Source organism: Symsagittifera roscoffensis, chromosome 7, assembly GCF_963678635.1.
Source record: "Symsagittifera roscoffensis chromosome 7, txSymRosc1.1, whole genome shotgun sequence".
Lineage (NCBI taxonomy): Eukaryota > Metazoa > Xenacoelomorpha > Acoela > Convolutidae > Symsagittifera > Symsagittifera roscoffensis.
In genome coordinates this window covers 12,072,692-12,099,620 of record NC_087068.1, presented here as the reverse complement: position 1 = coordinate 12,099,620, position 26,929 = coordinate 12,072,692, and the positions used below count along the sequence as shown (strand labels likewise).

Genomic DNA, 26,929 nt, shown 5'->3' with positions numbered 1-26,929 from the left:
CAATCATCATTTTTTCAGAAATACCCTCTTCCGCTTCTTGTAGATTCATTTGCAAATTTTCCGATCTAAGTATGTAGTCCTTAATCGATTCGCTCGCCTCTAATTTCAAATTAGAAATTTCATTCAACATTCTTTCAACACGTGGTCGTTCCGTACTTTTAAAGTAGCTTTGCAGCCGATTCCATGCCGCTGAACCATCTGGTTTATCGCGTTTTATTAGCATTACAGACTTTCGATCAAGGCATTGTATTAATTCACACCACAATTGTTCTTTTCTATCATTAACATTAGTCTCATTTTCACTACTTCCTGGAACATCTGTTCCCTTCAACGTTTTCTTTAAATTCAAAAGAACTATACGAGCTTCAAATTGCTCAGCAAAATACTCCCAATCATTTTCATTTCCCGAAAAAGTCAATTTTTCCAATCTTGTTTGAATACTTCGTGCCATGGTTAAATGTCACTTCAAATTTCGAATTGTAAAACTTCTCTTTCAAAACTTCTCTTTTCTTTCAAAACTTCTATTTTCAAAGTTGTAATTCATACAACCAATTCTTTTCTTTCTCTTGAAATCCTATTCATACAAACCACCGTAGAATTTTACTCTCTGATGCTGTCAGGCGTAGAGTCTCAATTCTTCACGAAATCGCCCATAACCTCTTAGGGTCCATAAATTGAAATAGCAGCGAAAGATTTAATTGAATGAATTAGTTTCCCATTTTTAGTATCAAGAGATTAAAGATCATGACTTCAGAGATTATTCACATCGGTATGAACGAATTATTACTTCAGATGAAAGTCAATTGGTTTTAATTAGACAGTGTGCTAAATATATATAATGCACAGTTGAAAGACTCTTACTCAAGTTGCACTATGAAACGTCTATCATTCGAGTGATTCAATAGCAAATCACTTTTTCCGTAATTCCAGTTACAATCAATAATTTCCATGGAACGGACTTCCTGTCGAGAAAATTTGGTTTGACGATCCGATTTGCACTGCCGGTTGCGCCAATCACTAAAACACGTAAAGTGACCAAAACAATTGAAGAAACAAAAGAAGTCAAGTCAATTATTGGTTTTTACAGATTTTAAAGCTTAACCAGGAAAATCGGTTGCCCGGTCAAGGAAAAAGCTAGAAGTTTATATAAAATCAAATCCATTTTCAAAATAGACTTATTTTCTGAATTTCCAGCGGAATAAAAAAATACCTATTGATTCAGTTGTCTCTAAATGGGTGAATTTAAAACAATAGTTTCCTACGCCAAAGCTCCTTAAGGTTTTAGTTTCTTTTCTAAGAAATTCGAAAGTTAAAAATAGCCCAAAAACTTTCTATCAACTTTTTCGGTCTCCTTGATTTCTGTACACTTTTCTGAATATATATTGGCTCTATCTGTAAAGGGCAATTGAACTAATTAAAAACTGCGTCAGTGAGTTGTAAATGATAGCCAATAAAACGTTAAAACTGTACTAGGTTGAAGTTTGGAGGTCAGTCTCTAATCAAATTCCTCTCAGTATTTATCTAATTTAACCTAAAAACGAGAGAAACAGATCATTTTCTCTCGACCTTGGGTTAAAATTTTCTGCAACTTTTCAGTGTCCAAATCTTGGCCTAAAGGGCTGAAAGGTGTAAGGTATTTAACCCTTAGATTTTTCTTTGAGGGAGTCAAACTTGGCTGAAAAAAAGCCTTGCGCTGAAGCTCTTTCTCACCTCTAGGGGTGCTCGGATCAAAAACAATGCTGTTAATAACTAGATCTTGAAAGTTATTTTCAAAAAATTTAAAGACAAATCACAAAAAATAAAGCTGAGGAGATTCAAACTTTTCTTTCAACTTATAAGATTTTCTTCCTGGAAAAAACGGACAAAAGTACTGCCTGAATAATTGCCTTCTTTTATTTCATTGACATTTTCATTATGCTATCCAGCACAACGGCGGATTGCGTGCGAAATATTGATTGACTTATAGTTTCTAAAGTGGATTTTGATTTGTAGGTTTCGCAGCGTATTGTAGAAGTTGAACGTTTTCTGATTTAAACGTTAAGCGTTTTTTTTTTGGAAATTCGATTAGCTAAGTTAAGACTTTAAATAAGGTTTAATGAGCTAAGGTAAGGAAAAAGCCACAAAAGTTGCTTACGTTCTAAATTTTTTCCTGGTTTCTATAGAGGTATTTTTTTAAAGTCCTTTTAAAGTTTATTCGCTAAAATCAAGACAACAATATGGTTCCACAACAATCATCACCATATCCGATTTTTGTTTATGGAGCTGTCCCTAAAGATCAGCTGAGATTTGGGGACAGATGAGGTTGGCAGCCCCAGACTCTGTCGAGTTGGAGCTCTCCATAACATACGGTCCTGCGGGTCAGTGTGGGTGAGGCAGCGTTCCTTTATCATTTTTCACTTAATCTAACCAAGTCTTTCTTGGTCTACCGCGTCTTTTGATTGAGGAGATCTTCATCTCACCGGCCATTTTGATACATGAAGCGGAGGTAGCTCGCTCAACGTGACTAAAGCATCTGAGGCGCCTGCCCCAAAGTACATTGATAATGTCACACAAGTAGAGTTAATCAAGAAGTGCACCTGATTCATGAACACCGGGCTTAACACCGCAGGTTCAACGGATCATTGCACGGTTTTTTCCTTGGAGTCGTTGATGATCTTACACTAGAAGAGTACACTTTTCCGCGTATTCTATATGAGATGTGCCGCGAAGTTAGTGTAGGGAGTAGTTTCCTGAATCTACACCAGGCTGAGCAACATCTGGCAGCAATTGCACTATCACAGCCCCCACACGCACAAGTCACCCATGTAGCAGAAAGTTGGCTCAACATTGAGAGTAGTGCCGCCTACATCAATCACGTTCGAAGGGCGAACGTCGATTGGCCGAGACAATCCAGTGCATCTGGGTCGAAATTTTCTGGCTTGACTACCAGTATTCCACAGCATTGATATTCCACAGCATTTCTTGTGAACCCACAACTTCGACTGAAAGCAAGCAATGGAGTTGCTTCCAAAACATTTACGACTGACAGCGCAAGGGTACTTCCCAGAGTCCTTAAGGAGATCAAGGCCGATGCCTGAGGTCAAGAAATTGAGATCAAGAAGCATTTTTGAATAAATCAGGAAAAGTCTTGAAATTTGTTCAGGCTCAAATATATTTTTTCGTTGTTTGACTTTTGATTTCTTTTCAAACTCAGTGCCTTTTTTTGTTAAAAGTAAGGCAAACTCCACAATCGAACAGCGAAAGTGAAAAGTTCACGAAAAACGTGATCGACTTCTAGTTTCGAAAATGGAATTTATTGTACAGGTTTCTCAGCGAAATAAAAATTTTACCTGGTGATCCAATTTTCTCAAATTAGGTTATTATTTTTAAAAAAAATTGCCAGTTGTAATTTATTGTAGAAATTCATAGAGCTTTAAGGGCATCTATTTTGAAAGTTAAGTTTTTCAAAATTTAAGTCAGCTTTTTCTGTTTTATCGCGTTCATTGACTTTTTTCAAATTGTGTTTTGGCTTTGTTTTTATTTTCTTGGTTAGTTTAATGAACGAAATCAATGGTTTTTCTACTTATTTTGTTTAATAGGAATTTTTTTTGAATTGTGTTTATTTGAATGCTTAAGGTTTTGATGGGCGGTTTTTTGCGGTATAAATTTGTAAATACGTGAGAGCGGTCATTTGGCTTTTCTTCAGTTTTGTCAAAATGGTGGAACCCAATTGATACTTCTTTCTAATTTTCAGTTTTGATGTTCTTTTTTTGAGTTTTTCTTCAGTTTTATCATTAATAGGATTTTTGGAATTCGCGTATTTGTTTGATCAAAAAATTTAAATAACAGGAACAAAATTTTTTGGCATTGGCTTGCGTTTTATTTAAGACATGAAATATGTACCTATGCTTAATTTTCACAATTTTTAGCTTATTGTTTATTATTCGTTTTTCTTTTTTTTTGAAGGAATGAGAAAAACATTGTGAACAATGAGCAGCTTGGCGATGCTGCTTTCCGAGCACAAATCCCAGCAAGAAAAAAGAAAGTAGGGTGGGTTTGTGAGGTGTGTTCTTTTGCGGAAAGCAGACCCTACTTCAGCTTTTGTGAAATGTGCGGGCAAGGTAAGTTAAAAGTCGGTTCTTCCTCATCATATAGAATTTCCAGGAATCATAGACCCGAAATTCTAACACTAACATAGGAGATCGTTTTTCGCTACTAGGCTGATAAAAATACTATTATGTGTCTATAATGAGTCAATAATGGAATAGATTCTAAAAAAGTAGTCTCTATGTATGCCATGTTTATCTTATAGTTCATTAATCCGTAACCATTGAAGCATCCGAAAACTTTTTTGGGTTGTGATTTCAACATCGCGGAAGATTGGCAACGATTTAAATTAAGCCCGTTTGAAGACATTGTTTAGCTTGTTTGGTTTTGTTGTAAAATGGTCTTAAACTTCGAGTTCTGAACCCCCAGCCCCCATCGACTTAATATGTAAAAAATAGACTTTTCGCTTCATGGCTATTTTTCTTTGAATTTCAGAGATTGAATATTGTTCCAATTTGCTGAGTCATTCATTCTAGAGTTTTGCTCTTTGTTTTTTATTTGAATATGGCGAGTGCTGTGCTTTTTAATTCTGCGAGTTCTTATGTTCGATATCGGCGAATTTTGTTTGTTTCAAGGAAAGAGACCGGATGACTTCATAATTCCGGAAGGATACGAGCCGGATGAAGATGAAAGAGCTAAGATCGAATGGGAGAAGCAAAATGAACAGCTGACGTTGCAGCTCCTCAAGTGAGTAGACCTCTAGTAAAATAGATTCAATGGAAGAAACTATTTGACAAACTGTTTTTTGTTTTCATATCATTTCTTCAACGCAGTGGATAGAGCTGATAATTTCCAAACACCAAGTGTGGTTAAGTTTCGAACTGGGACTTATATTTTTTGCTTATTAGAACTTTGCTTCATTCAGGGTGTCGCCAAATTCCAGCTTACACCTGCTTTGAGCGATTTTATTTTTTGCTGCTTGTATTCAAAATATAATTTAGTCTCCTGTGATTTTATTATTATGGGTAACAGGAAATTGTACATTTTGGAAGGTTGATATGGGACAGCGAACACTGTTTAATTTCAGGACGGAAGAAGAGCGCGAGAAGGCTCTGGCGGGGGATAGATATATAGCACTTCAGAATGCGGAAATGAGTGAGGGCTGTTTCCCTAACGTGGAGCCATTTGAGTGTACAGTGTGCTATCGGGACATTGACGTGGGGGAGGGCACGGCTCTGAGACAGTGTCATCACCTGTTGTGTAATGAATGTCTAGTGGGACATATCACAGGTCAGGAATATTGTTGCTGTTGCCTTGGTTAAGACTCAATGAACATTTAGGTTGCTGATGTTTTTTTAGTTTCTTTTTTATAGGAAAAGTCATAAAATTTGTTCTGGCTCAACTTTACTATTACGCGGTTTGACTTTTAACTTCTTTTTGTTAAAAGGAAGGCAAACTCCGCTATCGAACAACAAAAGTGTATATAGGTCACGAAAAACCTCATCGACATCTAGTTTCGTAAGTGAAATTTAATTTTCAGATTTTCCAGCGGAATAAAAAATTTACCTATTGACCACTTAATCGCGCTAATGTTCAGTACTTAGGTCAGTCAAGAGTTCAACAGGGTTGGAGACAAGTTGAAACTACCCCCAGAAAAGACATTACACTCCATCAGTAGCGGATTTAGGGGAGGGGGCAGACGCCCCCCCGCTCAGGGATTCGAGCCAGTGCCGACCCAAAGTGTCCCCCCTTTGTACTACTTCGAGATATCCATTTCTGGCTGACCGGCCCTTAAGTTTTTCTAAAGGCGTCTTCGGCGCCAGTATACAATTTTGAGGCAAGAGCGCGCGCCATAAAACCGCAATTTTTTGGTCAAAATTGCCAAAAAGTGCTTAAAACTGCCGTTTTGGCCTGTTTTTTTTTTTCAATCATTTGTCTGCGGCGCAGCAAATTTGGTCAAAATAGGGTATTTGTAGTACTTTGGGAGCGCTCGGAGAATTAATTTAGTCAACCTAAAAAAAAGGTCGACATAATTTTTGAAAATCTGCCCCACCATGTGAAAATCCTAGATCCTCCTCTGCAATCCATTTTTTAATTTCGACTGAACTGATATGCGTGAATAGAGCTGCATGTAATAGGCATAAGGTTAGTGTCAAGTTAATAACCCGCTCCTCGCTTCCAAGGAAATATCTTCTACCTCAAAAAATTATTTGGATTGAGATTACTTAGAGCTGCATGCAAAAGACTCGATTTTGATTGGTGGTAAAATAAACCTTCCGAAATACCCTGATCTACTCGTACATTTTTAAATGGAATTTGATTTCAGGATTTTTGTTCGGACCACCGGGAATGTGGGAAAACTTTAGAAACAGTTGTGGTTTTCAACTCAAATCCGGGTAACATAAGTGAACTACAGATGCGGTTAAGTGATTCGCGAGCTACAGTGATAAGCTCTGAAACTGACCCGGGGTTTAAATTTAAAAGTAATCTGAGCTAACTTGCAAGAGCTAGCTTCCCAAATTACAGATCAGGAGCAGTGACTTCAAGATGGCAATCTTTTTATAAAAGCTTTGGCGGTGTATAAACCAGCCGAAATATAAACTAGCCGAAAATATGTTATTGAGAGTAATGAACGTAGTGAGTACTCTTATATAGGTCTTGTTGATTTTTTTTGGTTTTTTTTCAGGAAAAAGTCTTAAAATTTGTTCACGCTCAATTTTGATTTTTCGCGGCTTGACTTGTGATTTCTTAAGTTCAGTGCATTTTCATTGTTAAAAGGAAGGCAAACTCCGCTATCGAACAGCAAAAGTGTAAAGTTCACGAAAAACGTGATCAACTTCTGATTTCGAAAATGGAAATTAATCATCAAATTTCCCAGCGAAATAAAAGTTTAACGTATTGATCGTTTTCTCAATTTGGGTTGATTTTAACAAAAAAGTGTCATCATAAATTGTTCTACAAATTCAAAGAGCTTCAAGGCCATCTGTTTTATGTTCTTAAAAATTAAAAAGTTGAAGGTTCTTGAAAAATACAGTTTTTTTTCAGTTTCCTTCCTTTCATTTCTCTTTTCCAACTGTTAGTTGGCTATGTTATAGTAGTTATCTGACGATTATGTAACAGTTACGAAAATCGTGCAAGTTTCATCATATGATGTAACAATTCGGCTGGTTTTTACTTCGGCTGATTTGTTAATTTACAATGAATAATTTCTTGTTAAAGCCTCTGAAGACGGTGTGCGTGTGACGTGTCCGTTTGTGGAGGAGGATAATAGTAGCTGTGAACAGATGATAGAGCAGCAGGAGATTAGGGCTCTCTTGTCAGAGGAACAGTACGACAAATTACTTCAGGCAGGCGTCTCACAGGCAGAAGCAGCTGAACCCAACAGGTATCCATCCACCCTCACATTACGTAAAAAGTTAACAAGAACATGTGATTGCAAAAAATAGGGTTTTGCGGACCAAGATTTAAAAATTGATGTTTGAAAAAGTTAGAATTTTGAAAAAGTAACGGGCTTGGTGGATGTTAGGCGAACGTACTTTTCTTCATTGAAAAGTCGGTGAAAAAGTTAGGGTTTTGAAAAAGTAACGGACTTGGTGGATGGTAAGCTAACGTACTTTTCTCAATTTAAAAGTTGTTCTCAATTATGTTGCAAGAAATTTGCGACTCTCGATGGACAGCTGAATCTGACAATTGTATGCAGAATGGTTTCAAACAAGCCGTTTAATCAATCGGTTCAATCCCACAAGCTGAAGTCTATGAGGATCATTACGCGGACGGTTAAATAAGACACACGATAAAAGTTACCTAGGAGACTCTAATGGCCTATTGAGCTGAAAACAAAAAAATGCATCAGGGCAATTTTTTTTTTTAGCAATTCGGAGTTTCATTGAATCTTTTGGATTTTGACTTATGCAATTTTGAGTTTTTCTTTTGACTTATTTTCATCTTTAATTTACGAAGTTTCGAATAGTTGCCTTTTTCTGCAAAATAAAAATCGTAACTTTGCTTGTTTCTAATTTTCATCTTTATTTTATTTCGACTCATGATTAGTTGCCAGGAATAAAGTTTTTCGGCATATTTTAGCTTATTTTTTGCGCCGATTCCGGCTGAATAACTGCAATTTTGACAGTAAATTTTTTTTGGTAATGATATACTTTATGCTTGATTAAATCAAAGTTGTACCTTACCTTATAAAGATCAGCTTGATTAAAATTTTCTTCTATAATGTAGAGACAGTCCAAAGTATAGGCATGAAAACAAAAAAACTTCTAAAAACAACATAAAAGGCCTATGTTTCAAAGCAAATGATAAAGTAAACATTTCAGCTAGTTTGTCGATGTGAAAGATATTAACTGAATCATTGTAATTTCCACATAAGAGCTGAAAGGGTCCGCCCTAACGTTTTTAATTCCAGACTTTGGGAAATCTCTGTTTTTGGCACGAACTGGTTCACTTTTTGGCATTTCGACTGGGCCGACAAGCACCATTTCTGCTATATTCCGGGGTGGAAATATAAAAGAATCAGAGGAACTCTCCACGTATTTGATATTTTTCAGCAATTTTTTGCAGTTTGGAGGTGTCATTGAAGCTTTTCGATTTTTGAGTAGTTACCTTTTGTACAAAATCTAATTTTTAATTTTTCTTGTCTAGTTTTCATCTTTTTTTTTCTACAAAATGTAAATTTTAATTTTTCTTGTCTCTAATTTTCATCTGTAATTTTCTCTTCGTATTTTGACTATTTGCTCTTTTCTACAAAACGTAAATTTTAAATTTTCTTTCTGCTTTTTATCTTCGAATTTAGGCTTGCTACCTTTTTCTATAAAAACCATAATTTTAATTTTCTGTTTCTCTATGTTTGTATTAAGAGAAATGAAAGTAGTTAAGACTCTTATATAGGTCTTGATGTTCTTTTCAGGAAGTCTTTAATTTGTTCAAGCTCAATTCTGGTTTTTCACTATTTGACTTTTGATTTCTTTCTTAGTTCGGTTCATTTTCATTGTAAAAAGGAAGGCAAAATCCTTTTTTTGAGCAGCCAAATTGTAAATGTTGCAAAAAACGTAATCGACTTCTAGTTTCGACAGTGGATTTTAATGTTCAGAGTTCCCATCGAAATACAAATTTTATTAAGTTATTTAATTTTCTCAAATTCGGTTAAATTTATCAAAAAATTTCGAATCAAAAATTGTTCTTGAAACGCATATGAGGCATATTTTACAGGGATATTTTTTCTTTTGAATTTGAAATTTTAATTTTTTTTAAAATGAAGTTTTTCTTGTCAGTTTCACTTTTCAAACTGTCAGTTGGCCATGTTGTTCATTTTCTTTTAGCTTCCACTGCAAAACCGCCGACTGTAGAGGCTGGTGTATAGTGGAGGAAAATGTCAACTTCTTCCCTTGTCCCCTCTGTGGCCAGCAGAACTGCCTCACCTGTGCCGCCATACATTCCAACATGAATTGTCAACAGTACCAGGTAACACACTTCAACATTGCCACTGAATTGAAAGACGAAATTATTTCAAGTCTTGATGAACTGTAATTTAACCGAAAACGGATCTGGAGATCAAATAGTGTTCTCACAGGCACTGCTAAAGTGTCATTTATAGTGAACTTCTGTATGATTTCTGCGTAGTGTGATATTAGAAGGCGAATTTTTTGCAACCTAAGTTGCAAATATTAGTGCTACTTTCTTTTTGATGGCACTTTTGAAGTAGGCAGCCTTGGCACTTTGATAGCCTGTGCTTTGAAAGTGCAAATCTGAGACTAAGAGTCCGATTTCCTAGTGTTCCGAGGGTGTTTCTAACCTCTGTTGGCTATGTTTAACGTCTGCAAACGTAAGCGAAAAAGAGCGATTAACCTGCTGGCTTCATTACGACCACTTAGTCGAAATTTTCTGACAGCTAAGGTACATTAATCAATTAACTGATAAGAACCTCTGGCAGCCAAGACAGTTTCCTCGGCCATGAAAAAAAACGCGTGATTATCTGGTTCGGTTCTTGTTTTTTTTTATAAAGCGTTTTTTATGTTAATGTTTGCAAAGAGCAAATTCGCCTCTATATTAACACTCGCAAATGGTTGTGTTCCATTACGATGTCACTTTTCTAATGATACTCCAACGCAAAGTTGCTCAATTTCATTTTCTGGTGAGGAGGGAGTTGAGCTAGCCTCGCAACTGGCTGAGGCAGTCTTCGCCTGCGGTGAGATCCCTAAAGACTAGGAGCATAGCTTTATCCTGAACCTCTTCAAAGGTAAAGGTGAAGCGCTAGATCGCGGTAACTATCGTGGCCTTAAGCTTACAGACCAGGTCATGAAACTGCTGGAACATGTGTTGGACTCTCTCATCCGCAACATGGTGGACATTAATGAAATGCAGTTCGGTTTCGTGCCGGGCAGGGGAACAACTGGTGCCATCTTTATTAGCCGCCAGTTGCAAGAGAAATACATCGCAGCGAAGAAGCCTCTCTATTTCGCCTTTGTCGATCTGAAGAACGCTTTCGATCGAGTGCCAAGAAAAGTCCTCTGGTGGGCTATGAGAAGTCTTGGTGTCGAGGAGTGGGCGATACGTGTCATCCAGGGCGGGTCAACGGACAGTACAGTAAGGAGTTTGGAGTCGGAGTGGGCGTGCATCAAGGTTCAGTACTCAGCCCGCTGCTCTTCATGGTACTGGAGGCGCTTGGGAGATTCTGTACGCTGATGACCTTGTAATTATCGCTGATTCCATGGGGGAGTGCATCACCAAGCTGAAGGTCTGGAAGGCAAACATGGAGGAGAAAGGTTTGCGAGTAAACATGAAGAAGACTAAGATTCTAGTATCCGGTCTTGGCCTTGAACAGTTGCAGGACTCCGGCAAGTACCCCTGCGCAATGTGTCGCAGAGAAGTACGCTCAAACACGATTAGGTGCTCCCATTGTAAACTCTGGGTACACAAGAAGTGTTGTGGCATTGCTGGGAGACTGTCTGCAGATCCAGAATTTGTCTGTCCAAAATGTCGTGGCGAGGCTCGTCCAATCGATGGAAGGACTGAAACCCAACGACGTGGACGGAACCTTGCTTTGTCGAAGCCAGCTTCTGTTACCTGGGAGATATGCTGAGTGCATTTCCACGGCTGCACTTCACCAGAAACTCGGGGTCGTTGAGGTTACGTCTGTCCTACGAACACGACGTCTCAGGTGGTTCGGACATGTGCAACGTGCATCGTCATGCATCAACTCCGTCACCAGCATGGCAATCCCTGGCCGCAGAGGTAGAGGGAGACCCAGAAAGACGTGGTCAGAGTGTGTGAGTAATGATGTTAGTGTCTGCAATGATTGAACCGATCCGCGGGACAGGGAAGGATGGAGAGCAGGAGTTAGACGTTGCCAGGTGTTGCCAACCCCAGTGACTGGGACTACTGCAGCACCTTAAATACCAAAACCGGTTATGATGATGATGATCAGTATATGTGTATTGTTCTAAATCTAATACATTCAGCAATAGCATGTGTTTGATCTACTTTATAGGCGGCAGATTTTTTAAAAGACATGTAGTTGGTATCTGGGTGGTGCTGAACACATAGCGAATTGCAGCTTCGCCTCTGCATGTGAATTTTGAAAAAATAATTTTCATAGACCATGGCATCCATCGTAGGTTCTTTAGTCGTTGAAAACTCGACTGATTATTTTTACATAAGCGTCAGGTTAGTGTGTTATTAGGAACCTTCTTTTTTTCTAACCTAACTCACAAATAAAAGTGTTCATTACAAGTGTTCACTTATGTGGAAATTTCACTGTAGCACTGGAAATTGCAAAGCATCTGTTCTGTGCTTCATTTGTGGCTAGCGTTAAATCGTCTAACGCCTAATAAGCGTCCGTGACAGTGGTTAGAGGCCGCATGTTCGAATCTCAGACGTTGCCGAATTTTTGCTAATTCGAGTATTTGTACTTTTTCTTATTGCACTTTATAAAGCTGTTTTTTTTTGTGTCGTGTTCTCGCTATTGTTTGCGAAGCGAAGTTTTGCTCTATGGAAAAATATATTTACTTCATATTTTTTTGTTTCCTTGCGTTCATTGACTCTTTCCAACTGTCTGCCGAGTATGTTTTACAAATTAGGTTTTTGATAAACAACTTGAGTTGAGAAGTCAATATCCATATGCGTTTCTTATCTCGGTTGTCTTTCAGGATGACATAAAAGCGAAGGCGGCCAATGACGAAGCAGCTCGAGCTACAGAACAGATGTTGCAACAACTAGTCCAATCGGGAGACGCCATCCACTGCCCTGGATGCAAAGTGATAGTGCAGAAGAAGAGTGGCTGTGACTGGATGCAGTGCAGCATGTGTAAAATGGAGATCTGCTGGGCCACTAAAGGGCCTAGATGGGGTCCGGGGGGCAAAGGGGACACATCGGGGGGCTGCAAGTGTCGCAGTCCTGATAGGTGCACGCCTACCTGTGGAAATTGTCACTGAAGATGACGGTCATGGTTATGAAGAAGAAGACTAGAATAATAAAATAGCTACACAACAATAACAATATTACAATAATTTCAACCTGAGTTCTTCGAAACTATCCAACTATCACTACAGGAGCCCAAATGATGATGACATGAATGATAAATTCCAGAAGAATTTTCTCCAGAATTTACTCAAAATAGGCTCCATACCCGAAATTCTATTCTATAATTTCATTGGAACAGAAGTTTATACGGTCTACGACCAATTTGAATACAACTTGGAAAACTGGGCGCTTTATATAATTTTAATTTTTACAAGCAAATTATTTCATTCCTTTATTACAGATGCGAGTGTGCTGTTATATTACGAAGCAATTTTTTTCCAACCCAATTCGCAAATATAAGTGTTCATTTGGTGGCACTGCAAATTAATTGCAGCTGCAGCTAATATTAGAATATTTCCTTGCGTCTGTAATACAGATGCTATGACGTGAGACTTGTTCGGAGGTTTGATTCTGGCTTATTGCAAAAGTTTTATTAAGGCTTATTTTTTTCTACTTTTTCATTTTTTTCTGCGATTTTATCGCTTCCGTTTGCGAAGTGCAATTTGGCTTCTGTGTAAGATATCATTATTTCGGCAACCTTCATTACATCGAACAAATCGTTGTACCTTTTGGCTCATACACTATCATCTAGAATTTTTATTTTTATATGGGTCCTTTTTATCCTGGTTCTTATATTCGAAGTTTAAAATTTCCTAAAACTTTCAGCAAAGCTTGATCAGGCAACAAAATAGGCGCTTATGCAGGAATTTTTTTGGTCGTCAATAAAAACTGCATGTATCCTATTTTTGGGGTTCAATTTGCGTGTGTTCTTTCAAGTATGTCCCTTATTCTCTGTTATTTCATCGAAAAAAAGATATCTCTCACTGGCATTAGTTTGTGGACTTGTATGAACAAAAAAATGGTATACAATTTCAGCAATCCAACATATAGTTTCAAAAAAGATTCCCAGATTGACTCTAGAATAACACATGTTTTTAACGATAGTTTCAGACCACTCTCACAGTTCCGTTTCGATTTCAGATAGAGCATAGCTCTGCATGATGAAGCTGTCTCCATTGTGCATTGTTGATCTGAAGCTACTATCATTAGCTGTGTTAGTTGCTGCCATTCTAATAGACGAATTGGATGCTGCCAGAAATAATAAATCTGATGCAAATGCTAACAAGGATTTGTATGGGATTTTGGGAGTTGCTAAGAGTGCCACAGATAAGGAAATCAAGAAGGCATATCGCAAGCTGGCCATGAAATATCACCCTGATAAGGTATCCTGAAACTTTTTTGATGGCACTTGAGGCAGTCAGTTGTATGGAAAAACTTGGAATTTAGTGCGCGTTTTAGCTTGGGAAAATGTGGAAAATGTCTTTTTTTGGCTTCTGTTTTGAGTACTAGCTTAGATTTTTTAATTTGATTTTTTAGGTTTTATACTTGAAAGCTTCAGTTTTTTTTTTTATTTGCCCCCGGCCTGCTCAGTGCAGGACCAACCGTGGGGGAGGGGGAGATGTCATCCATTTTGCCGCAGCCGGTCCCACCTTGAGGAGATGGATGACACTGGGACCCCTCCAGCCGTGACCGTAGTGTAAGAGTACGACTATTCTTTTTTCCAACCCATGTCGCAAATATTGGTACCCTTTTTGGTGGCATCTTTACGGTTTTTTGAGAGCATGTGCTTTGACATTCGATTAGCAGTAAGTTATCACAGTTGATACATTTTAAATGAATAAAAAAAAACGATTTTTTTCAAACGACAGAACAATCATAAAAACTCAATTTCAGAAATTTTCTAACTCAATATATCTCGCAATTTTTTGAAATGCATAATTTATACATAATGTGGCTTTATGCTTTCCATTTTATTACATGCAAAGTTAGCGTGGATGCCCAGTTTGTTGTATTCCAAATGATTACATTCAAAATTGTGTCTAGTTGTATTTGGTGCCACTTTTGCTGCGTGGCTTTGGCAAATTTTTAGCATATGTAGCTGTTTTATTCGTGGTTAGTGTTTGCAAGTTGTCAAAGGCTTGTAGTGCAGATGCGAGGTCAGAAGACTCTAAAACTACAGGTCGTAGAATCGAATCCGCAACAGCAAAGGTTTCAAATTTCAAGGTTTATCTTTACCTTTTGTTTTTCTCATTTCAATTTTTAGCGCAGCTTTGTCGTTTTCTCGCTAGTTTTGCGAAACAAGCGTCGCCTCTGTCTTATGAAATGATTGATTTTTCTCCGTGATTTTTTCTCTGATTGTAGAATTTCTATCGCTAATTATTTCTTGAATTTTGGCGGTTTCACTTCTGATTACCTTTGAAGCTCCCTTCAACAACCTTTATCAAACTGAGGACAAAGTACGCTCTCCTATAAAAGAAACAGAAAGTTTTTTTAAAAAGATTTTTAAGTCTAGTAAAATGATTGCGGATTTAAAATGGCTTTGGCCTGATGCGAGCAGTTTTGTTGAGTTTTGTCTTCAACTTCGAGTTTCAAAAAAAGAAATACATCAGCTTATAACTTTTTTGAATTTCATTTAAAAAACTGTTTCATTGGATTGGGAATTCTTAAAAAAACTCAAGTCAAAACTTTCGAGTCATTTTTTGTTATAGGAGATCGTATTTTTCCTTCAAGGGTCTTACAAGTTTGATAAACAACTTGAAGAGAGCTTCAAAAGTAATCAAGAGTTATATGTTGATGTGCTTTGTTATGTCAAACTCGAAAGTTGATGACAAAAATCAACAAAACTGCCCTCATCACGTCAAAGTCTTTTTTGTTCCGACTACATGTTAAGGCATCAGAGGTAGTCTTTGGTTGAAAATAAAACATTGAAAATTCGATAAAAACCTTTTCGGGCAAAAATGTTTCCACGCTAAGTGAAGTACAGTGTGATATATTGCGATCTAATATCTGTAATTTGGATAAGTTTTTTGCCTCAATTCAGCTTGAAATAAATTGTCAGCAGGGTTTTTCTGACGCCTACGCAAGGATATTATCGAGAAAAACTTCAAACCTCCATAATGATGATAAACGCGAGTTAGCTAGCGTACTGTCATATTACGAATTAGAGTTTTCCCCTGACTCTACTTAGTAAATTAATTGCTCATTTAGTACTTCGTGGCTCTAGTTCGTAAATTAAATGATCATTTAGTAGCGCTTTTGCTGGCATAGCTTTGGCAATTCAAAAGCATCTAATATGTTGGTGTTTGACTATTTTCGAGTGATCATGGCGCATATATATGAGACTCTTTATCCCCATACCGTGAGACTCTTTATCCCCATACCGGGGTTCGATTCCGGTTAATATCAAAAGGTTAATATAGCATTGGCAATTAAATTCAATTCTTGTATCATCTTTCTGGGTGACTAGTATTTGACGGTTTTCAAGCGACCAATGAGCAGATGCGACTACTTGAGATTCTCAATGCCCAGTCCGGGAGTTCGATTTTTGCTCAAGTTAAAAGTTTTTTATTTTTACCTTTAGAAGAGTCAATGAACGTAGTTCAGACCCTTAAATTTTCTTTTCGCAGTTTGACTTTTGATTTTTTTTTTTTCAAGTTAAGTTCATTTACTTTGTGATGGTCACGAAAAATGTGATCGACTTCTAATTTCGATAATGGAAATTAAATATCAGATTTCCCAGCGAAATAAAAATTTTACCCATTGATCGAGTTTTCTCAAATTGGGTTAATTTTATCAAAAAAAGTGTCAAGCTTAAATGGATCCTGAAATTCAAAGAGCTTTGAGATCATCTATTTTTTCCTTTAAACCGAAAGTTGAGATTTAAAAAAAATAAATCCGTTTTTTTTTTTCTGTTTACTTGCCTTTATTGACTCTTCCAAATGTCTGTTGGCTATGTACTTTTTTAGAGAACATTTTTGCCATTTTTTGTATGTGTTTTCAAAGTGCAGCTGTGTGAAACTTTCGAAAAATTGACATTTCGTCATTTTACTTGAGCTTAGTAACAGTTTTTCCACTGTCTCTTGAGATTTTTGGCTCATTCGGATTTCTTGTAAAAGTTTCGATCTTGGATCGATTTCTTGTTGCTAATTAAAATGAGCCAATTTCAAGTGATTGACATGTCTACTTGGAAGCTTTCTTATTTGGCTTTCATATTTGTCTGGCTGCTTTCGAATCAGCTAACATATGCACATGTGACCGTAGTCTTTCAATTTGGCTAATTTAGATATTGGCCTTTTTCGGGTTTTAAGTATGACGGTCTCATTGGCACTTTGACGGTTCCAATTATGCCTGTTTTTCCCTCAGGTCGCCCCAGAAGAAGCCAAAGAAGCCGAGGCAAAGTTCGTGGAAATCAACAAAGCCTATGAGATACTCGGGGACAAAGAGAAACGAGCTCAATATGACAAGTATGGCGAGCAGGCTTTCGACGGAACTGGGCAGGCCAAACACCAGGGTGGAGGGTTTGGAGGATTCGGGGGCTTCGAGTTCCATTCTTCGGATTTCTTCGACAGTTTCTTCGAAGACCATTTCCGAAGTCACAATTTCAACCACGCCAAGCATCAAGAACAGCATCGAAAGCAGCACAATCACCATCACTCGGCGGGTTTTGCAGGTGGTGACCCGTTTGACGGGTTCTTTGACGGGTTCGGAGACTCGATGGGAGGCTTTGAGTCGTTCAGCTTCTCGTCTGGCGGAGGAGGAATGGGACAAAATTGTAAAACTGAAACTATAATAAGAGGAAATTCTAGAAGTACTACAACTGTATGCAGTTAGAGATACAATCTGTAGCTGAAGTGCCGAAAAACTTGCTGAAAGTATAGATTAATTTAGATGTTGTGCTAAAATTGTGCTTTCGTTTTATGTAAATGCGATCATTTATTTATGATAGATAGTCTTCAAAATTATATATTTGGACAATGGGAAAACTTTCTAAATTGCTGAAATTGTTTCGGTCATTTGAAACTTTTAATATTTATATAGAAATGTACTATTGAATGTAATAAAAAATTTTGATCTGTACATTGCTTACCCTATTTGTTTCCGTTGAGGTTATTTTAATTTATTTATGTTTTTTTCTTTTTTGAGCTGTTCTATGTGTTACTCAACGAAGTGAAGATAATCTAATAGAACGTTGCGATTTTGACCACGTCACTAAGGGTGTTTTAAAGCAAATATGGCGTAGTTTCCTTTTTTCTTGCCATATTTTCAATTGTGTGGTATAATAAAGCCCTTTTGTCTGTGTTTAGGGTTCTAAAAATATAGTCTATGTCCAAAAAAAACTGGTTTGAATATTTCCGATTTTCAGACTGAATAAGACAAAAATTGATGAATGTCTGACCTCCCACTACCATTTTAAAATTGTTGAGTTTGTGGTTGAGTTCGTTGACACTTTTCTTACTTTATTTTGCCTATATTTTTGTTTTCGTACTCCGAATTCGGCATTTTCCTCAAATTGGCATTTTCCTCAAGTTGCTTGAATTCAACCAAAATTATTATGCTGCAATTCTTGGCCTATTTTTCTCAAACAAATTTTCACCAGCTTTTACCTATATTAATCAAGAGTTACGTGGAAGAATCAAGAATTTGTGGAATTTTTCACCCTTGTAAAATTTTGTTGGGCTGTGTAAGAGGCTTTTTTTGATATAATTTTGTAAAATAGTTTACCTCAGTAATTTTAACCTAATTTTTGATGGTTTACAAAAAGTCGAAATGGCCCATTTTTCAGTCAAAATTTTGTTTGAGAATTTCGGGAAAAAACTGCACCATATTAATTCTGGCGAAATTCTAAGCAATTTTTGTTCTCTTCACTTTTCGTCTCATCTTGACTCAATTTGAGAAAAACACGTTTTATTGTTCAAATACTGTTCGCGGTGTCCGTTTAGTTTAAATCAGCACTATACAGTGCTGATTTAAATTATCCGGACAAAACGAACAAAACTTGAATTTTCAAACAAGTTTCATCTCAAATTGGGTTAAGATAAGACAAAAAGTGGAGAGAACAAAAGTTGCATAGAATTTCATCAGAATTGATATGGTGCATTTTTTTCTCCGAAATTCTCAACCAAAATTTTACCCCAAAAATGGGTCACTTTGGCTTTTTTCAATTAATCAAAAATTACGCTGAAACTATTTAATTAACTGATATAGAAAAATACATCACAAGAAGCCTCTTGCACATCCCAACAAAATTTAAGAAAGGTTAAGTCTCCAAAAATTTGCGCAAATAGTTTAAAACTTGTTTTTAAGCAAAAATTCTGGGTTTTATATAGTAAAAATCACATTAATTGAATATCAAGTAAAAACTTTTTATACTGGTTTTTGGAGATTTAACCCTTCTTAAACTTTATTGGGCTATGTAGGATGTTTCTTCTGATATAACTTTCTCATCAATTAACAAAGTAGTTTCAGTGTAATTCTTGATTAATTGAAAAAAGCCAAAATTACCCATTTTTTGGGTAAAATTGTGATTGAGAATTTTGGAGAAAAAATAGCACCATAATAATTCTTATGAAATTCTAAGCAACTTTTATTCTCTTTATTTTTTGTCTAATCTCAACCCATTTTGAGAAAAACGTGTTGGAGAATTCAAGTTTTGTTCATTTTGTCCGGTTAATTTAAATCAGCACTGTAGTTTTCAATGCGTTCATCGACTCTTAATACCGGATTTTAGGAAATAAATCGGAAAAATGATCATTCTTGATATTTAAAAAAAGTTTCTGATTTTTGCTATACTTTTTTTTCAATCAATAAGGTCGGATTTTTCTGTGGTAATTGCACAGCAACCGGCTATTGTTCTCGTTCTTCAAATTTGATTTGGGAAATAATTACTAGGAATCATAACATTGTTCCTCAGTGTGCATCCGATAGGATTTGAGACTCTTGATCAGAGCGTTGAAAACAATTCACCACATGCCTGTTGGAACCTCGAAATTTTCTGGAGAACTAATCACCCTCAGTAATTCTTAGAAAAACACAACGCAACTATACTGCATGCTTGTTCCGAAACGATTGTAGCGAATCCCGAACAGATGAAAAAAAAATTTCAAACCAATTGCAGTTTCACTTGACAAACTACAGAGCGAAAAATCTCACCTGACGTATGGGAAGCTTCGTGCTCAACTCGGCGTTGTGAAAGCCGGAAAGTTTGCGTTTCTGTTCAAGAAACTCAATTCTTGTTGATATGTTAATTTAATTAACAATTTAACAAAAATAACATGTTTTTTTCGATAAATAACAGTTAGTTTGTTATTTTTGTTCTTAACTTACATTTTGCCAACCCTGTCAGTATAAGTATTCCAAAACGTTTTGCATAAGTCGGAGCATCAACAAAAATGATATAATTTAGTCCAAGTATGCGTGTAAGTATTGTAGCACACTATTTGATCAAAAATTGAAGAAAAAAAATCCTGTTATCTAATGCTTTTAATTTAGCAACCAAAAACGTTTTTGTTGCATTTATTATAAAGAGTTTTATGAATTGTCTTTTTAAAATATAAAAAAGTTTTTGGCAGTCGAGTACTGCGTCTGACACAGTACTCGATTTCCGACAAACGCATAATTGTACTTAAGTTGGTCACCTCGCAAAAAAAACTGCATCGCTAAACGATTTGAAAATTAGGGGAAAATATGCTCTAAAAAATTGATTCAATTTGAATTTTATCCAAGTAAACCCTTGCAAGTGGAAACAACGTTTTCGGTTCTAAACTTTTGTTAAAAGGTTTCTTTTCGGTCTATTTTAATTTTTTTGTTTCTCTGAGTCGCAGAGGATATCATAGCCTGTCATGCTTGTCAAGAGGATTCCGTAATTTTTCCCCATAAAGTAGATTGAGTTCGTTTGTTTTGAGTGTATTTTGCTGAAATAACTTTCACGTGATACCAATCATGAAGTGAAAACTGGTTTAGCTGTGGTAGAGCTGAAGCTTCATGAAAGCAAAATTACCAGGCATACCCGAGACTGGAAAGTTGTAACTAGCACGGTAAGAATTGTGTTTCAGTTAACAAAATAGAATAACGATAGCCGGTTGCTATGCAAGTAGCGCAGAAATTTCCGACCATATTGATAAAAACTACAAAAATGTTTTTTTTTCTGAGTTTATTGTCGTTTTTTGTGCGTAGCGCGATGAGAGAACTATAACAACGCGTATAAAATTACTAAATTAGGCATAATCGACAACAGTTGCCTTCAAAAAACGAAGAATACGAAGCTTCTATATTGCTTTTTTTTCTTATAATTTTATAGAAATTTTTCAGTTGGATATTGCTTCTCGAACCCTTGTTTCAGATCATTTGAATAGCTAGTTTCAGACTTTCAAACACGCCCGGACATATCATGGTCGCGACTTGATAGCCATAATTTTGTGCCTGTTCTGACTCTTCAGATGTTTTCGAATTTAATGCCAGATTTTTGCAAATTGTGTCCAGATTTTCAAACTTTAGCGACTTGGTTTAAACTTTTCTATTCTTAGGTCCAGATTTTTGCTACTTTTTTCCACATTTTTTGTGACTTCCGAAGACTTTTGCGAGTCTACATCCAGACTTTCTGAACTCTCCTTTCCGAACTCTCTGGAACTTCGACCCGGAAAAATTGTTTCAATAACAAAATATTATTCACTTGGGCAATAATTCAATTTCTACAAATAACTTAAATTTTGGAATCAAAATAGACAGAACCAAAAATTTTGAAATAAATCAACTAATAGTATTCGTTAATTGTTTTTGCAATTTGCGAATAATTTGAAACTAATTGAAAAAAAATTATAAAACATGGAAAGATAGCTAGCACGAGATTTTCAATCTGGAATTTTGAGAAAGGGATGACAATCGTGGTGACCTCAGGACTGGTATGGATTCTTACCATTCTGATACTGGTGGTAACCTACTGTGCGATTATGCAAAAAAAAAGTTGTTAGGAAAAGCTGGACTGAAAATGGTTGGGAAAACAAAAAGGTTGGGAAAACTTCTTAATTAAATTTCTTCCCGCGATTTATAAAATAATTTGAGTTTTTTAAAATGGGAATTTAAGGTCCGCATTATGCACAGCAGCTCTTGATGTCATTTTATTTTTGAAAGATTACCGTTTTCGATATTTTAAATCTTGACTTATCTTTTGAGACCAAAAAATCTACCAAATTCACTAAAAATCAGTCCAGCTTCAAAGGATTTACAAGTAGGTGTTTTGTTTATTAATCTTGTGACTTAAGTGAGTTCGTGAAATTAAGGAAATTAAATGATAAATTATTCAATTTACTGCATGGTTTTTGATGCTGTCATTGAATTCATTTTGCTGGTTATTTGTGTGAACAAACACAAATAGGGTAATCCAGTAGATTAAGTTAAAAACCAGAAACCCAATTGGAAATAAAAAGCGTGCAGCGTTATTGACCAGTCGGCCGTCCTGAATTATGTCGCAGATTCCTCGACGTGACTTCTGCTTTCTCGTTACCGACGATGTCATTCCTCCTGATCCTCGGCTACGCAGGAAGTAGTCATTCGGCGATTCTGATTGGCTTAGGAGACCGGGATGGGAATGTGTCTTTATAGTGCCAGATGATGGTCCAAGTATTGGTCTGCTGCGTTCGTATGATACTATGTTGAGTTTTGGCACGCAATTATGCTCTTGACAGAGCATGTGATGGTGAGGTGTTGAACGGCAACTATTTGATTTTGCGCCTATGAGGGGACTCGATGCTCGAATCTGATAATTGTATTCTTCTGAAATGAAATTATTTTTAAGTTGATCAAGTTTACATAATAAACATTTCTTCAATATAGTTGAGTGTAATAATTGAAGAAATTTTGGAGGAACGGGGTCATTTGAAATTTGTTTGAAAGAGACAGTTTTTCAATGAAATGAGTATCGAAAAAAATATATTTTTCAAAAATTAATCAAAACTGGTGAAAAAATTCAGAACTGGTAGAAAGTTCTGACTATCAAAATTTAAAAAAAAATTTCTTTTGCAAATTGTGGTGTTTTTAATTAGTTCAGCTATGAGCTGATCTAAAAGAAAGCCTAGAAAAAGGTATATTTGTTGGACAGTAAAATTCGAACCATATCAAAAATTAAGCCTATTTAGCCTTCTTGACAACAACACAACTAACCTAACAGAAATAAAAAAAATCTGCAAAAAGTTAAAATAATTGTTCTCGCTATTTTTTGTCTTTCAATTGATTTTTGATAAATAGTTTGAATGTTTTTTATCAAAAAATCAATCAAAAAACAAAATAAAAAAGTAAGAACAATTATTAAAATTTTCTGCAGATTTTTTTGTTTCTGTTAGGTTAGTTTTGTTGCTTCAAAAACTAAAATTGCTTGAATGAAACTAAGTTTTTACCCTTTATTTTTGTTTTGTTGATGTGCACTGAGGATTTTTAGGCCATTTTAAATAGACTTTGAATGCAAAAATTTTCATATGATTTATCATTTAACCCCTTGCGACGATTATTTGTGGTACCTGATTTTGCGAGGAAAACAAAAAAAAATAAAAAATTGAAGATAGCCAGATGCTGTGCAAAACAAAGTTTTGGTTGGTGTAATTTTTTGCTGCGTTGTGGGATAAAAGAATCTGAACAATTAAATATAGCTTAGGCATATTCGACAGTCATAGTAAAAATGAGTTTTTGAGTTTTTTTATTTCGCTAATGACGCTGAAAAAACTCCAAAAACTAATTTTACTTGAGTAAAACTAAGTTTTCACGGCTTATATTAAGCACAAATAAGCTATAAAATCCTGCTTGCTCGCTTTATTTGCTCGATTGTAGACTAAAAATCAAAAACGTTAAACCGCTTTTTCTCGATACGGGGAAAATTTTTTGAAACTTTTTCAATGTCCTTCGAATCACGACTGAAGGGCTTTAATATGAGAAATCTTTCGACCCATTCCGATTGTTTTTTTATTCCAATTTAATTGTGGTACCTAATTTTGGGTTGAAAACAAAAAAGAAAACAGTAAAACACGTCCAAATACAAATTTAATCCTCATTTTTATGGTCGGAACAACAAAAAATAATTAATTTCAAGAACTAGGTGTAAGTAAACTTGTAAAAAATTTCGAAAATTAACTAAAACTAGTTAAAAAGGTAATAAGAGATGCATTGACTCGTAGCGTTAACAATTTAGATAGTTTTTCGTTTGTCTCAACTCCGAGAGAATGTTTTTGGAATTTTTTTCGGAACCCGAAGCTGGAATTAAAACTTAAATATGGTATTTCGATGGAAATAATTTTACCCAAACAGAAATTGCCCAAAAAACTAACCCTTGAGGCTGGGCGATTCCTTAATCCTAGATAGTTCTTCGATTAAAGAGCACTTTGCTTATGAGGTGAATGTTAAAAGCTCCTGAGAGGGAGCCTCGCTTAGCCAACTCTCAAGGTAGTACCGATTTTATCTGGGCTTATCATGATTACAAAGGAAATTTACCATCTTGATTTTTCCTCGCGTCTTTTTCTTTGCTTATTAAAGCCTGAATGAGAACTTTCCGTTGAACCTCTTTTTCTTTCTTCCTGTAAGTTGTGTAGTCCGACAACGCGAACTCGAGCATCGCTAAAATTACGAACACGAAACATGCCCAAATATAGATATCCATGGCTGTCAATTTCCCGCTCACGTGTTTTTCATTCTGACTCGTAGATTTAGTCGCCAAGGTCAAGATAGTTAGTACAGTCGTTACTCCTAAACTAGCACGAGCAGGGGTCGCGTTGATATTTACCCAAAAAATAGACCAACTTAGAATCACAATCAATGCTGCAGGTGTGTAAACTTGCAACAGGTAAGCAGTATACTTTCGTTCTAAATAGACGAGTGCTTCCAAAGCCGAATAGTTGGAAGGTCCGTAAGTCATTGTGAAATGATTATGCTGAGTGTACAAAACATAGAACCCTAAATGGTCCACGTCGTTATTAACCGGGTCAATGAAAACGCCCATTTGCGAATCCCACGTATATTGAACTTCGCTGTCTATATAACCGAAACTAGTCAATAGTAATTTACATCTCACAACGTCAAAAGGAAACAGAATAACATTTGGCGAACAAGGTGTGACTAATCTAACTTTTCGATTGTACTCAATCCAACCGTTTTTCTGAATTATGAAGTACTGCTCTTCTGCACTGTAAAGCAGAGACCGAATTAGTAAAAAATAAGTGTCTGGATACCAAATATTATTGGGTAATATTCTGCCCGTTATTTTTATCTCTTCATCGTATTGACCTAACCTTGAGTCGTTCCATTTTTGTACTAAATAGAAATCTAAGATTGCGTCGCTGGCGATGTCTCGGATACTTTCAACGTGAACGAACACTTCAATCAAAGCCGACTGGGATCCGTTCTCTCGTTTGGGAGTTTCCAATTTGTTGTACATGGTTTTGTCCGAATGTCCACTGGCAAAAATTAAATGGTCGAAAGTTGAAAGTTTGGACGAAACTGCGGATAAATGATGAACAAGCGAAATAAAAATGCAAAAATAAAGATAAAGGTAATGACAAAAGTGAAAGTTCAAATCTGGAAACATCTTCGAACTGTATAATTGAAAACAAACTCCAGATTTTTTAAAGCCACAACAGCTGTTCTACAAAAGCCTTCATTTCCCGACAGTTTTTGATCTATAATCGCCAAAGAATTCAAAGTCCGAAAGTAACGTATTCAGACCGTATTTATATGGATTTCGAAGATATATATAACCAATATATTTTTCTAAGAATAGATCAATTGATTTCTCCTCGAAGTCTGCGTAGGAGTATAAAGATTGTCACCTCAATGAAAACCGCGGCTGAAATATGAAATATTAATTAGATAATATAGCAATTCAAAGTAGACTATATTGGCTCGTAGATATCGCAAATCATACCCTAAGATAATTTTTGGGGCCCGGTTAATTTCCTGAAGCTTCAAATTGGATCCCCAATAAAAAGCATCATGCTGATTTTTGAAAACAATGATTAGTTTAAGCCGCTTAATTTATGAAAATCCTAGATCCACCCCTGTCGCTTCTCAAACTTTTACAGCGAGTCACAAGAAGCGACTCGCGAGTTCGAGACACTGAATAATAATCAAAACGTTTTACAACCCCGACATTTTTCGGTCGCTTTTTATCAAGAACGTTTATTGACCGCATAATTGAGAGCTTATTTTGAAAATCAAACTAGAAAACTAAAAATAAAGTTTTTTTTGAAAAACATAGCTTTTTATTTATTCGATTTTACCCTAACACGATTGGATTTTCGAGAACTTCAGTTTGGTTTCAATTAGTTTTCAGTTGTGTCATTTGCACTTGAAAAAGAAAAAACCATTGAAGGCGTAAAAAGGAAAAAGAATGAATTCAGTTACCGTAAAATGAATTTATTGATATAATGTAAGTAACGTTCCGCAATGACGTTAGATTGGAAAAGTTCAACCGTCATCTCTTATTCGCAATATCTCACGTATCTAAAAAATATACTTCAAAATTACCTCTTTAATTATTTTGTTCAAATGATTTGAACTTGAATATTTGGCGAAATGGAAATTGTGGAATTTTTATTAAAATTTTTAAGAACACAAAAATCTTTACTGCTTGAAAAATGGAAGCGAGGCAACATTTTGCTGTAATACATCAAAAAAATTTATCATGCATTGGTTCCTCCTAGTTTTAATAACCGATTAGCTAGGCTTCATTTAACACACTTTTAATCAACTGAAAAAATTGCTCCAGGAAAAGAAACCTTGGCATATTTTTCTGAAAAAAAAATTACAAGATGTTTGGAAACTCAGTTTTTGTCAATTTTTATAGCATTCTTCAATTGAATTTAAATTTTTTTGTTGCAAGCAAATGTAATTTTTCGAAAAAATCAATTACGAAATTGAGCTACCTTTCATTTCAACAATTAATTCTTTCACTGTCTTTTCAAATGAAAAATAGCTCCTATAATTTTTAATCCAATCTTTAAACGGAAAAGCTGAGAGTAAAATTTTTCCACATGTTGAGAGTAATATTTGTCCAAGTAATTTAAACGCCGCCTTTAGTTTTTTAAAATATCCCACTGATAATAAGCAGAAAAGAATTTGGTCTTCAACAAATTATTAATTGTTCAGAGAAAATGTTTCCCTCAAAACACTTGCTGTTACAAAATGTTATTGTAGAAAAAAGCTGTTACAATCTAAGTATGTCTTCTTTTGGATGCTTTAGATTGATGTAACATTTTGTCCATTTTCAACACAATGTGCTCATAAAAACACACCGATTTAAAGAAATTAAAAATAAAACACCTATTACAAGTCTATTGTGATAAGTGAAAAAATTTTCTGCGATTTTCTGCAAATTGAGAAAATTGTGTTATACAAATGTATCTAGAGTGGAAAGTATTTTTTGTGTATTTACTATGAATATTAAAGTAAAATGTTTTAATTGGATTTTTAAGTTTTTGTGAACTAAAATTATGGCGGAAAATGCTTCGATTAAGGCGCAAAAAATAACTTAAAGAGCAAACATTGTTGCGACGCAAGTGTT

The 26,929-nt window shown here is 35.7% G+C and overlaps 3 protein-coding genes across 18 annotated transcripts in view; 2 read left to right on the top strand and 1 right to left on the bottom strand.

The window, feature by feature from the left end:
• LOC134852171 (uncharacterized) overlaps window positions 1-13,019 on the top strand; it is a 32,226-nt gene extending 19,207 nt beyond the window's left edge. For both annotated transcript variants that reach the window (XM_063868484.1, XM_063868483.1), the window contains exons 9-14: window positions 3,946-4,100; window positions 4,662-4,773; window positions 5,114-5,316; window positions 7,246-7,411; window positions 9,354-9,495; window positions 12,180-13,019. In XM_063868484.1, the coding sequence (XP_063724554.1) occupies window positions 3,946-4,100; window positions 4,662-4,773; window positions 5,114-5,316; window positions 7,246-7,411; window positions 9,354-9,495; window positions 12,180-12,464 (1,063 nt within the window). In that variant the 3' untranslated portion in view covers window positions 12,465-13,019. The remainder of the gene's footprint in view (window positions 1-3,945; window positions 4,101-4,661; window positions 4,774-5,113; window positions 5,317-7,245; window positions 7,412-9,353; window positions 9,496-12,179) is intronic.
• Window positions 13,020-13,537: 518 nt separating this feature from the next.
• Window positions 13,538-17,528, top strand: LOC134851077 (dnaJ homolog subfamily B member 9-like). Its single transcript, XM_063866994.1, has 2 exons — window positions 13,538-13,775; window positions 16,756-17,528. The coding sequence occupies exons 1-2, from the start codon at window positions 13,551-13,553 to the stop codon at window positions 17,221-17,223; spliced, it is 693 nt and encodes a 230-aa protein (XP_063723064.1). The 5' UTR covers window positions 13,538-13,550; the 3' UTR covers window positions 17,224-17,528.
• A 4,040-nt stretch (window positions 17,529-21,568) lies between these two features.
• Window positions 21,569-26,929, bottom strand: part of LOC134851075 (glycine receptor subunit alpha-2-like) — a 70,515-nt gene continuing 65,154 nt past the window's right edge. For 14 of the 15 annotated variants that reach the window (XM_063866987.1, XM_063866989.1, XM_063866983.1 and 11 more), the window contains 2 exons: window positions 23,866-25,213; window positions 21,569-22,161 (listed from right to left, as the gene is read on the bottom strand). In XM_063866987.1, the coding sequence (XP_063723057.1) occupies window positions 21,689-22,161; window positions 23,866-24,955 (1,563 nt within the window). In that variant the 5' untranslated portion in view covers window positions 24,956-25,213 and the 3' untranslated portion in view covers window positions 21,569-21,688. Of the gene's footprint in view, window positions 22,162-23,865; window positions 25,214-26,291; window positions 26,491-26,929 lie in introns of those variants that run through there. The other variant, XM_063866992.1, reaches the window with a different exon arrangement.